General features: G+C 38.2%; 1 protein-coding gene across 1 annotated transcript; it reads right to left on the bottom strand.

Moving 5' to 3' along the window:
• Nucleotides 1-4,432: 4,432 nt before the first annotated feature.
• On the bottom strand, nt 4,433-5,341 carry LOC131847544 (uncharacterized). Its single transcript, XM_059197124.1, has one exon. The coding sequence runs from the start codon at nt 5,339-5,341 to the stop codon at nt 4,433-4,435; it is 909 nt and encodes a 302-aa protein (XP_059053107.1).
• Nucleotides 5,342-13,711: the final 8,370 nt, after the last annotated feature.

Here is a 13,711-nt window from a genome sequence, read left to right as displayed (position 1 = left end):
TTTCCTACCCACAATGAAGAAAAAAAAAAAAAAGAAGTAGTGTAGACATAATAATATATTGAATATATACGGATAATATAAACTCATAACTACATCACCTAGTTTGAAAAACAATAATGTTCCTAAAATGCGGGTAGCTTGGATGGTTGCGCCATATAACATTACATTTTTGTTTATTATTATATAATTATTATTAGTAATAGTTTGATGAAATAAATAATTTAACGTGGTACGAAACGTTAATTTTCTAAGGATTGGCACTACACTAATTCCTTCATCCTCTCCTATTCCCGCACATACCTTTGTTTTAAGTGCGAGCGAGAAGATTCGCTTGTATCGAAAGTGACATATCGCGCTCGCGCGTCACTGTTAAATTGAACGCTGAAGTTGACATTGAATTCCCGCCTTGATCGCGCTTAAGATCAAGTTTTTTGTAATTCGTGATAATTACTAAACATTTTAATCCACCGCATCGCTCTAGTGTGTTTAAGACCATTGTGTTTGTGCCATTGTTGTGAAGCAAGTCGCTGGGACCAGGAGACACCGATAGCCGCCGCACTGCAACCTACAATTCAAAGGTACTGTGCCTCCTTCCTTACCAGAACTGTCTTTCTTTGTGTTCCATCCTCACAAGCAGTTGTGGTGGTTGTTGTGGTGTATGCGGTGTGCCGGCTGTTGAGTGCTGGTGTATAGCCCGGCACAACAGATGAGGTGCGGAAGATGAGGAAAGCCAGGCGGAACAAGAAACGCAGTCCCGATAGATCCAGTGGTTTATTTCGGGTTACAAGCACATACACAGTAGTTACATACACATAGAGTATAGTCCACAGCATATAGAATGAGAAGGAGTGAAAGAAGAATGATAGTGTGAAACCAAATTGAATTATTATAATTACGATGTACTTTATAAGTAGCGCGTAAGCAAGCGAGTGACACAGGTTATGCCTAAGATGTAAAAATCACGACTGCGAGGCGAGGCATCTCACTGCGCTCGCGCAGTTCATGCAGCCGGGACCCGGTCCCGCGCGCGGCTACTATGCCCGGCGCTCGGCGCTGTATGTATAGATAGCTATGTACGTTAATAATGAATTTAATATTAAGACGCAGCATAAGATGTATTTATATTAATATGATAAAGCGTGATGTACATAGTATAATAATAATATAGAATAGGTAGATATAAGTGTATATAATATAATGTTGATGTATGATTATGTGTGTGTGTATGTCTGTTTGTCTTTATTTAATATTAGTATATATATAATGATATTTTAATATATGGATATGAAGGCTGAGTAGCCTATATCACTCCCCTCCAAAGACCGTGACTACGGGCGATAATAGTCAGGGAATCGAACTACGCGTCCTGAGCGCGTCTTTTTGGCGGTATCCTGAGCTGGTATATCTGTCTGCATAGGAACCGGGATAGGTCGAAGGATGGGAGTAGGATCGGTAATAGTTTGAGGTGTTGTGGATGGGTCTGCCAGTATGTAGGCCGGTTTGAGTCGGTCTATAGATACTGTGACCGGTTTGCCTTTAACCAGTAACTTAAATATCTTATCTCCGCGTTCGAGTACTTCATACGGGCCAGAGTAAGGAGGCTGTAAAGCGCCTCGCACCGAGTCGTCGCGCAGAAAGACATGACTCGAGGATGCCAAGTCTTTATAAATAAAGATCCTGTCCTTCTTATGGTGTGTTGCGGGAGATGGTTGCAACTTTGCTGCGAATTGCCGGAGACGGGTGGAAAAATCCGTAATATCGGTTGAATCTGGCGCTGCTGATTGAAAGAATTCGCCTGGTAGACGTAATGGTTCGCCATATACCAGTTCAGCAGAGGAAGCATTCAAGTCCTCCTTGAACGCTGACCTAATGCCGAGGAGAACAAGTGGTAAGCTGTCAACCCAATTCACGTCTGCGTGACACATAATGGCAGCTTTTAATTGTCGGTGGAAGCGTTCCACTAACCCGTTGCATGCTGGGTGATACGCGGTTGTTCTGCGATGTTTGAATCCAATCATTATTCCAAGATATTGGAAAAGTGCGGATTCAAACTGTCGACCACGATCAGTAACGATATCGGTTGGACATCCATATCTGGATATCCACGATATCAGTGCCTTCCCAACAGTTTCGGCTGTCATGTCTGCCATGGGGAATACTTCAGGCCGGCGTGTGAAGCGATCTACTACCGTTAGGCAGTAGCGTTGGCCTTGAGATGGTGGCAGTGGACCTATAATGTCCGTGTGGATGAAGGCGAAACGTGCACGAGGTAAACTGAACGTACCCAGTGGAGCTGACACGTGACGGTTCACCTTTGCGCGCTGACAAGCCAGACATTTTCGTGACCACTCTCGACAGTCCTTTCGCATCCCGGAGCAGACGAATCGCTCGGCAACAAGTTGCGCGCTCGCGTTGGCGCCTGGGTGGCTAAGATTATGAAGGCTGTCGAAGAGTTGTTTACGGAACGGTTTGGTCACGAAGGGTCTTGGTGATGTTGTGCTTACATCACAAAACAGCACAGTTTCGCTATTTGTGAGCTTTAGCTTGCTTAGGCGGAGTGATGAATCACCACCTAATATTTTAGCTAACTCGTCGTCGGAAGCTTGTGACTCGGCCAGTAGGAACAAATCGACTGGCATCTGCAGTTCCTCGATACGAGACAATGTATCGGCGACGACGTTGTCTTTGCCCGAAATGTGTCTTATATCGGTTGTGAACTGCGAGATGTAATCGAGATGACGATACTGACGAGGCGAACAATTAGCTTTCCGTTCACGGAAAGCGAAACTGAGCGGCTTGTGGTCTGTGTATACCACGAAGTGTCGAGCTTCCAACATGTGGCGGAAATGTTTAATGCTCTCGTATATGGACAAGAGCTCGCGATCGTATGGAGAGTACTTTTGTTGGGAAGGACTTAACTTTCGTGAAAAGAATGCGAGAGGTTGCCATGCGTCGTTATTGAATTGCTGCAAAACTGCACCCATGGCCAAATCAGATGCGTCTGTTACCAGGGCAAGCTTGGCTTGACAGTCTGGGTGTGCGAGTAATGCAGCATTTGACAGGCTTCCTTTACATAGCTCGAAGGCCAGCAGGGTGTCGTCGCACAAATTTATGGGATGGGACCCTTTTGCTGAGCCAATGAGCAAGTTGTTCAATGGCGCCTGTACTTTCGCGGCTTGAGGGATAAATCGCCTGTAAAAGTTTATCATCCCCAAGAAACGTCTCAACTGCTTGACGTTCTTTGGTGCGGGGAAGTCCTTAATGGCTTCGACCTTTGCCTCTAGTGGCTTAGTACCAAACGCTGAGATATGATACCCTAAAAACTTGACTTCACTTACTCCAAATATACACTTAGAAGTGTTGATGAGGATACCGAATTCCTTCATGCGAGTGAAGAGCTGTTCAAGGTGATGCTCATGTTCAGCTTCATTTCTGGAGTACACTAGAAAGTCGTCCAAGTAGCAATAACAAAAATCGAGCCCTCTAGTCATTTCGTCGACGAATCTTTGAAAGGTTTGGCCCGCGTTGCGTAGGCCAAACGTCATATAAGGGAATTCGTAAAGTCCGAAAGGAGTGGTAATGGCAGTTTTCTGTATATCACCCTCATAGACCGGGATCTGGTTGTAGGCGTTAACCAGGTCAATAGTGGAAAAGATTTTACAACCAGATATACTGTGAGCAAAATCGTGTATGTGCCTAATAGGATAACGGTCTGGTATCGTCCTTGCGTTCAGCAGCCGATAGTCGCCGCAGGGCCGCCAGCCGTTATCCTTTTTGGGTGCAAGGTGTAGCGGCGCGGCCCAGGGACTTTCAGAAGGACGTGCTGTACCATTACTGATCATTAGTTCGAATTCCTGCCTAGCTAGTTTAAGTTTATCAGGAGCTAATCTCCGAGGAGTGCATGATATAGGCGGACCAGGTGTAGTGCGTATATAATGTACAGTGTTGTGCATTGGAGTCAATGGTGTGCCAGAAGGGCGAGTAATTTCCGGAAATTTATTTAAGATATGATGAAACCTTGTGTCACCCGTAACAAGTTTTACAGAAAATGTTTCATTATTAGCAAAACTGGTATTTGTATATATATTTGTAGTATTATCTGTAAGGCGGCGGTTTCGACAATCTACTATTAAATTATAATGAATTAAAAAATCAACGCCTATAATGGCTTTAGTTACATTAGCTACAGTGAAACGCCATGGAAAGTTACGCCTTAAACCAAGATTTAAATTAAATTCTACATAACCATATGTGTCTATGTTGGTCCCGTTGGCTGCACACAATTTAAAGTCCGTCTTCTCGCGTCGTTCACGCAGCGCAGATCGAGGATAGACGCATAAGTCGCTACCGGTGTCCACCAGGAACTGGGTGTTTGAACTGCGGTCGGTGACGAAGAGGCGACCAGGTGAGGCGGGGCAATCGTCAGTCGCCATTACCGACTGCCCGTGGCGTTTCCCGCCTTATAGTCGCACGGCTTTACGCATTTGCGTGCGTTGTCTCCATGCATCGAGTGGTACCAGCAAACAGGGAACTTTCGGTAGCTAGAGTTCGATCTAGACCGTTGTCGTGGTGAGTTACGACGCTGTTGCGGTCTAGAGCGATGATTAGGTCGATGATGATGTGATGCAGTGGTGCGTTCTTCGAGCTTTAGTGCCAGATGCTCGACCATCTTCTTCAGCTCTGCGATCTCCTGGGATGCGCTGGTAGAAGACGATGCGCCAGATGAAGTGGCAGCGACGTGACATGGGGTAGTTATCTCCTGAATGCGATCAGCCAGGTCTGACAGCTGCTCCAAGGAATGCGTTGGTTGCGACGCCAATACAGTCTGGATACTTTGTGGAAGCCGGTTGCTCCAGATGGTCCTAACGAAGTCCTCAGGTACGGAAGGTCCGGCGAGATCTAGGAGATGCCGTAGGAACTGTGACGGTTTTCTATCGCCAAGTTCCTCGTGTGTCAGTAGCTGCTTCACTTTTTTTTCATGGGAGGCAGATAAGCGACGTATTAGCTCACTTTTAATTTTTTCATACCTCTTGCTGGCCGGTGGATTTAGCAATATATCTTTTACGGCTTTGGCGTGCTGTATATCGAGGTTACCGGCTACGTATGCGAATTTATCGGCGTCATCGGTAATGTTGTGCAATGTAAACTGGCCTTCTAGTAGCACGAGCCATATTTCCGGATCGTCTGGTGCGAAAGCCGGAACCTTTAAATTAACCGTCGATATGTCGGTTGCCATGCGGCGTTTGTAGGAAACGCCCGCTTTATGTGCACGACGCTTGGTAACATTTTCGTCTCCGCCATCTTGTGAACACGGCGTTTTAGCGTCACTACTATCACTCATTATTGCTTCTTTGTGATCACGTCGGGGTCACCAGTGTGGTGGTTGTTGAGCTGTATGCGGTGTGCCGGCTGTTGAGTGCTGGTGTACAGCCCAGCACAACAGATGAGGTGCGGAAGATGAGGGACGCCAGGCGAAACAAGAAACGCAGTCCCGATAGGTCGCAGTGGTTTATTTCGGGTTACAAGCACATACACAGTAGTTACATACACATAGAGTACAGTCCACAGCATATGGAATGAGAAGGAGTGAAAGAAGAATGATAGTATGAAACAGAATTGAATTATTATAATTACGATGTACTTTATAAGCAGCGCGTAAGCAAGCGAGTGACACAGGTTATGCCTAAGATGTAAAAATCACGACTGCGAGGCGAGGCATCTCACTGCGCTCGCGCAGTTCATGCACCGCCCCGCGCCCCGCTGCCGGGACCCGGTCCCGCGCGCGGCTACTATGCACGGCGCTCGGCGCTGTATGTATAGATAGCTATGTACGTACTATCATATTAATATGATAAAGCGTGATGTACATAGTATAATAATAATATAGAATAGGTAGATATAAGTGTATATAATATAATGTTGATGTATGATTATGTGTGTGTGTATGTCTGTTTGTCTTTATTTAATATTCGTATATATATAATGATATTTTAATATATGGATATGAAGGCTGAGTAGCCTATACAGTTCTCAATCACCAACCTAACAGTGTATCGTGTCAATCCACGTACCCGTCAAATTATTTAGATACAGTCCACTTAAATCTCAAACAATATTTATTTCACCCGTGCCGCCATTGGATATAAACGAGCAAGCTAAATAAAAGTTGTGGCAGCCGTGGACAGTCATACCAAAGCAAAGCAGTCTTAAGCGTGAGCACAACAGGCACAATTCCATTAGTGTTGAGATCCATAGTGTAATCGCTAAATGTTGTAAGTGATTGACTAAGCAAGCAACATGCAACTAAGTGTAAGATTGTATTAGAAGCTATAATTGCATAAATGTTTACAATAAATAAGTGTAGACCGGTTATGCAGTGAAATACATGAGAACAAAAGCGAGACTCGCAACTTATAAGCAAAGCAGAAGTTATAAACATTTTAATTTTATACATTAAATTAATTATATTTAGAATTATGCATTTAAGCAAGTAAGCACTAGATAAATGAATTACTACAGAGCAAGTATTAACTATGAATTTAGAAAAATATTCCAAATATGTTATGTTACAAACTAGGTAAGCTTGTTTAAATCATTTTCATTGTTGACAATAAATATTCGAGAAGTGTCATTCTGGCGAACGTGTATTTTACAGAACTTCACCCATATGTAACTATAACCTTTCTCTTTTAGCACTGATTTAGCTTTCGTTAGTAATGTTTTAGATTGCGGAGTTAAATGATCGTTAATAAAAACACGCTGGGGTGAGCCGGTAAATCCCAGATCACTCGCTGAAATACTCTTAATTGCTCTCGCAGCCTCTATAAAGTCTTCTTTTACATATCTGTTAGTAAATCCTAGAATTATAGATTTATCTTTGGAATTATAAGACGGTACTCTGGATATGTAATTGATCTGAGTTCGTGGAAGGTCGTATTTAATTTTGTTACTAATTAAATCGACTATACGGAAAAGGTTTTCGCCTGCTTTAATTGGTATCCCTTTGATCTCCACATTGTTCAATCGGCTCTATTGGTCCTTAGCCGCCATTTCATTTTTAAGTAGGTTGATTAAGTTTGGTTAGCACTATTACGATCCTGTAATCGCTCCAAGTCTGATACTGTTTTCTCGGCCACTGACAAACGTGCGTCCAAGTCTTCCAGTTTTGTACTGTTAAATTCACAGCAGGCCCTTAAGTGTGTTATCTCATTTTTGATTATTTTAACGTCTTCAACGAGTGTAGGTAATGATGCAAGTTGAGTTTTCATAATTCGCAGTTCTTTCATTATGGAGTCCAACGTTACCGGTTCCGCAATACTAGTCTTCTGAACAGCAGGAGAAGAGGATTTACAGAACTGGCATTTCCATGCTGCTCTCCTGTCGGAGCCGAGCTTTCTGTAGCCTGACTCAGTTATGTTGGCACACGAAAAATCGTAGTGTTTACGACATGCTCCACACTGAACACCATCATTGAACTCGGCATTACACGCTGCACACTTCATCATTATATATAAATATATAAAAAGAGAGAACAATAAGATCTTCCACAACGAATAAAATCAAGGCAGATAAATAATTATTACGAAATGTTCAAAAGGTTGACTTTCACTGAATTTATATTTAAACGAATAAGACGTGTTCCTTTATAGAGTGCGCAAACTGTACTGATATATATGTATATATATATATATATATACATATATATTAATATCCCCTTGGGCACTTTGTGGCTCAGACGTGCCGTATAGGTAGTTTTTTGTTGATCCGTTTTGAGCCACAACTGTCACGACGAGTAATAATAATAATTAAGCGATTTATACACGATTTTATACAAATCCACCTTTTTGGCATACGAGCAGTTCTTGATCCAATTCAAACGGGCCAATCAGGGTGCAGCATTTGCCAAGGGCTTCCTCATTGGCACGTTTGGACTACTACATTATGGCTACAGTAACTTAATAATGTCTAGCTAGTATTTCAAGAATAATAGTCTATCTAATCTAAATATTTATAGAAATCAGTCTGGAGTAACGTGACTCCAGATCAAACCTCAATACTTATTATTTTTTGGACGGGAATCTTTTCTTTTGTAACAAAGTTACTGAGCGAATAAAGAGAAGACGCAACGGCGGATCCAGGGGGGAGCGTCATGGAGGTCATAGGAGTCATGGGGGCGTCATGACTCTCCCCCCCCTTAGCCCAGGACTTAGGTAGACCACTAATTGAACTAAAAAATAATGAAACAGCAAATTTTTTTGCACGATCGGAGTGTTGGTGCAGTAGTATTAATTATAATTAAACATTGTTACTTAAAATATAACAGTTAAAGTACTATAACACTAAAAGCAAAATAGGTATTTTCAAAATACTTTTTCAAAATAAATTACCCTTTGAGTTTTTGTCCAAACCTCAGATATTTTATTTATTTTAGGTATATCAATCATTACATAGTATAGTATAAAACAAAGTCGCTGTCGCATCTAACAAGTACATAAATAAAGAAACAAGACTTTTTGGCTCTGAATATATTTCAAAAATCAATTACTTGTGTTAATCAATTTATATACTCGTTCTTATTTCATAGTACTTGTTTTGATCCGAATATATACAGATACCGTAACGGTCTATTAATTATGAATTTATTATACCTAACCTAGATATTTTATTTTGACGAAACTCCGTGTAGTAGTAGTATCCGATAAGGGTATGCGAACCCTAAGTATTATTTCAAAATGACCAGTAATTTCGAAGAAATAAGCCTTTGAATTTCAAATCAACTTACCAAACGGACGCTCAAGGTTCGATTCCCGCCACCGATTTTTTTTTGTTATTTTTTTTTTGTCTTTATTCTAATTTTAAATTAACTATTTTAATAATTAAATGAATTTAACCGAACAAAACGTTGTTAAGTATTCAATTAATTTTAATTTACATTACCTATTGTACTTTCTAAATTGTAAAGCAGCTAACAATTATAGTAAGATCTTATAAATAACTAACACAACAAGTAAAACATTTTAAATGTATTTTCTTTATTATTACAAATATTTTTTATGCATAATATAATAGTTAATATCTAATAAATACATAATGATCTGATAATCAAATTATAAGTACAGTCTCAAATTGAAAGTAAGAAAAACAGAAAATATAGAGAGAACTATAGGGATATAACAGAAAGATGTGAAAAATGGAGAAGGACAGTAAAAAAGTTACAAATTTAAATAATGTTGCCGCAATTTCTGTTTAAATGAATTTATTACATTATTATATATATTAGGCATACGACTAGCCTTATGACTGTTACTTTTTTTTTAATCTATACATCTATACATGTAAATAAAATTGGAGTGTCTGTTTGTAATATTGAAATAACCGTTTTTACTACTTGCATATGAATATAAATCCGGTACATACACCAAAATAACATATTTTACAAGTTTTGTCTGTCTGTCTGTCTGTTTGTTCCGGCTAATCTCTGAAATAGCTGGACCGATTTTGACGGTACTTTTTTTGGCAAGTAGCTGATGTAATAAGGAGTAACTTACGGTACTGTTATTTTAGAAAAATAAAATAAAATTTCACGCGGACGAAGTCGCTGGGGCCAGCTAGTCTATAGATATACCGAGATTTAATATTTAAGTTGCTATTATGTTGTTGACAAAATTTTACTGTAATGTTACTATTACGTTATCCTACACAATTTGTATTATTTTGGATGAATAAATAAATAAATAAATAATAATCTATACATCTATACATACAAATAAAATTGGAGTGTCTGTTTGTAATATTGAAATAACCGTTTTTTACTACATGCATATGAATATATATAAGGTACATATACCAAAATAACAATTTTTACTAGAATAGAATAGAATAGAATAGAATAGAAAATCATTTATTCAAATAAACTTACATTGAAGCACTTTTGAATAGTCATTACATTTTTTAATCTACCACTCGTTCGGAAAGCTGTCTCATCACAAGAAGAACGAGCAAGAAACTTGCGTGTTGCTCTTTTAAATAATTTATTATTACTTTACATTTTTAAGTTTAAGTGTGTGAATACAAACCACCAATTAGCACTAATTCTATTAAATACTCAAATAGAAATAATATTGAATATATAACCAACTGGTTAAACAATTAATAAGAGGAAATCAGTCATAGTGATTAGAGCAGACCAGTCCCTACAAGCAGCACCCGTTCACGAGTATGACGGATGAGCCAGCCATCACTGCGCTCGACCATATTTTAGGGAGCCCAATGACCCGGCCCACCACGCCGCCACAAGTCTGGACATTTTAGTGAGCATGACTACTCAAAACACTAGACTACGTCAAAGCTACTTACAATTGCTATCTGATAGTTATAGTATTCACATTTTACATAAGAATGCATGCGGCAATCAATACAAAAACCGCTACGCTTTCATATTTCTAAAATCAATCAATTAAATCAAGAAAGCAATGAGAAAATTAAATTATAACGTTGTATGCTAATAAACTAGTTATTTACTTGATATGTTGTCGTCTATGAATTCGTCTATCCTGTAATAGGCTTTCTTACACAAAAATTGTTTAATATAAGATTTGAATTGCCTCTCTGTCAGATTTAGTGCAGATTCTGGCAGTTTATTATAAAATCTTACGCAATTACCATAGAATGAATTACTGACTTTGTGCAGGCGGCATTTAGGTAAAATTAGCTTATTTTTATTGCGTAAGTTTCTATTTGTACAGTCTTTAAGTTTTCTAAAACTCTCTAAATTCTTCCGTGTATACATGATATTCTCATAAATGTATTGTGAAGTAACGGTGAGGATATTTGAATCTTTAAAACACTGACGTAATGACTCTCTTGAACCCATACCATAAATAGAACGTATGGCTCTCTTTTGTAAAATAAATATAGTATTTATATCGGCTGCTTTACCCCACAGTAGTATACCATATGACATAATGCTATGGAAATAACTAAAGTATACAAGTTTAGCCGTCGCCACGTCTGTTAATTGCCTAATTCTTCTAATTGCATATGCAGCTGAACTGAGTCTATTGGCCAATTTTGAAATATGGGGCCCCCATTGTAATTTCGAGTCCACTGTTATACCTAAAAAAACTGTATCATTAACAAAATTTACTATTTCATCATTAAGCAATAACTGTGTATTTATTGGTCTTACATTAGGAAGTGTAAATTTTATACACTTTGTTTTGCTGGAATTTAATAATAGGTTATTACATGTAAACCAATTTAATATAGCAGACATAGCACAATTTACATCGTCTAATTGATTAGTTTGACGTCCAATTTTAAACACTAACGAAGTATCATCCGCAAACAGCACTATATCTGCAATTTTCTCTACCATAAAGGGAAGGTCATTTATGTAAATTAAAAAGAGAAAGGGGCCTAAGATTGACCCTTGTGGAACGCCCATCCCAATATTAGCTCCCTTAGATTTTATACCGTCAATATCTACAGTTTGAACCCTATCCTCTAAATAAGTTCTCATTAATTTTAGATCATTATCTTTTATACCATAATGTTCGAGCTTGTACAAAAGTGTTTTATGATCCACGCAATCAAATGCCTTTGATAGGTCACAAAAAACTCCGAGTGCATCCTGTGACTTCTCCCATGATTGGAAAATATGTGTTATCAGCGCTACACCTGCGTCAGTGGTTATAATTTTAGTCTGTCTGTCTGTCGGTCTGTTTGTTCCGGCTAATCTCTGAAATGGCTGGACCGATTTTGACGGTACTTCTTTTTGGCAGGTAGCTGATTTATAAGGAGTAACTTAGGTTACTTTTATTTTAGAAAAATAAAGTTTAATTCCACGCGGACGAAGTCGCGGGAACAGCTTGTTTTTAATAAAAACATCTTTTTTGTGGTACTTGAGAATGTTGAAGCCTGTTGTTTGTAATATTGAAATAACCGTTTTTTACTACTTGCATATGAATATAAATACGGTACATATACCAAAATAACATATTTTACAATTTTTGTCCGTCTGTCTGTTTGTTCCGGCTAATCTCTGAAATGGCTGGACCGATTTTGACAGGACTTTTTTGGCAGGTAGCTGATGTAATAAGGCTACTACCTAGTAACTTAGGATACTTTTATTTTAGAAAAATAAAGTTAAAAACCACGTGGACGAAGTCGCGGGAACAGCTACTGTATAATATATTAGAGATACCTAAGTGTTTTTTTATTGATGACTAGCTGTACACGGGATTTCGTCCGTGTGGAATTTAACTTTATTTTTCTAAAATATAAGAAGTTAAATTCCACGCGGTACAGCTAGTTGTCGGTAGTCTAGCGATTTAGCTAGCACACTGCTTTGATTCCTGCTTGGTGGTCGAGGGTTCGATTCCTCGCACGCTGCAAACATTTGTATTCGTGAGTAGGATTGTTTGTAACGGTCTGGGTGTTTTCTATGTATAGATAATATATATGTATTTACGAAAAAAAATCTTTGTATTTATATCAGTTGTCTAGTACCCATAACATAATCTTCAGCTAGCTTAACTTGGGTCTAGATGAAGCTGTGTGAATTGTCCTGAGATTACTATTATTACTATAATAAATCTTTTCAAATCAGCCGATGTTTATTTTTGCCATAATACGTGCTGTTACCATGTGATAATATTACGTACGTACTTATTAAACTATTAACTTATTATTAAATTATTAACTATTTATACTGTTTTAAATGTGATGCGTTCATTATTTATATTTCCTTTGAATTAAAGACAAATGTATATATATATATATACATTTGTACTTGCACACTTAGTTGATCCAGCCACGATCCGTAGATATTGCTGATCCACTGTCTCTCTCTTTCTATCACTATCTTTGTATTCTAATATGCGATGTTGCCGTTCCGGCATGGTCTCGGCCGGAACGGCAACATCGCATATGTTGCGCGTTGTTGCCAAATGTATTCGTCGATAGTAGTAGATACCTATACGTGATATATATTTTTTCAACAATTTCCTGCAATAGTGAATCCGTATCGGCAATTTTTTTTAAATGCACAAAGATTTTTTCGCTCTGAATATATTTAAAAATCATTTACTTGTGTGTTGATGAATTTATATACTAGTACATGAAGTACCTAATACTTGTTTTGATTTGAATAGGTAGCGATATTATGAATTTATTATACGTAATCTAAAGATTTTGACGAAATAAAAGTAATTAGTTATCTGTTAACCTTGACTTCATGCTGGCACCATTATTATCAGATGATGAACATACTCTTCGAAAACTTACAGCAGAAATATCGTGTTTGGACTCATTAGATAGGTCTCGATGAATAGAGTTTAAAAAACTTAAAATAAATGGTAAATTAGAAATAATGTATAAATACCCCTTACGTAAAATTCAACCACTTTAAACTTAATAATAATAATAATTAGGAAAAGAGAAAAGCTATACATGTACTGAAAGTAATTGATGTCTTCCACACAATATTTTCACTATTAAACAACTCTGTTTGTTTAGTAAAAGTGTAAATACACCTTTAATCATATTTTATATGCAAACATTACATATACAAACCCTAAAGTTTTATTTCAGAATGGCCAGTAGTTTTGAAGAAATAAGTCTTTGAAATTGTACGTGTAACTTATATATATACTAGTTTTTTCACCATAACAAACAACACCAATATGGCCTAGTTAGTAGTTTACCTGTG

The sequence above is a fragment of the Achroia grisella genome, unplaced genomic scaffold (genome assembly GCF_030625045.1).
Source record: "Achroia grisella isolate CSIRO2021 unplaced genomic scaffold, CSIRO_AGI_Agris_v1 utg5396, whole genome shotgun sequence".
Classification (NCBI taxonomy): domain Eukaryota; kingdom Metazoa; phylum Arthropoda; class Insecta; order Lepidoptera; family Pyralidae; genus Achroia; species Achroia grisella.
Note: the sequence above shows the minus strand (reverse complement) of the source record. Positions and strands in the feature narration are given on the sequence as shown.

Excerpts from the sequence above, each read along its gene's own strand:
- LOC131847544 (XM_059197124.1), bottom strand. The coding sequence starts at position 5,341 with ATGAGTGATAGTAGTGACGCTAAAACGCCGTGTTCACAAGATGGCGGA.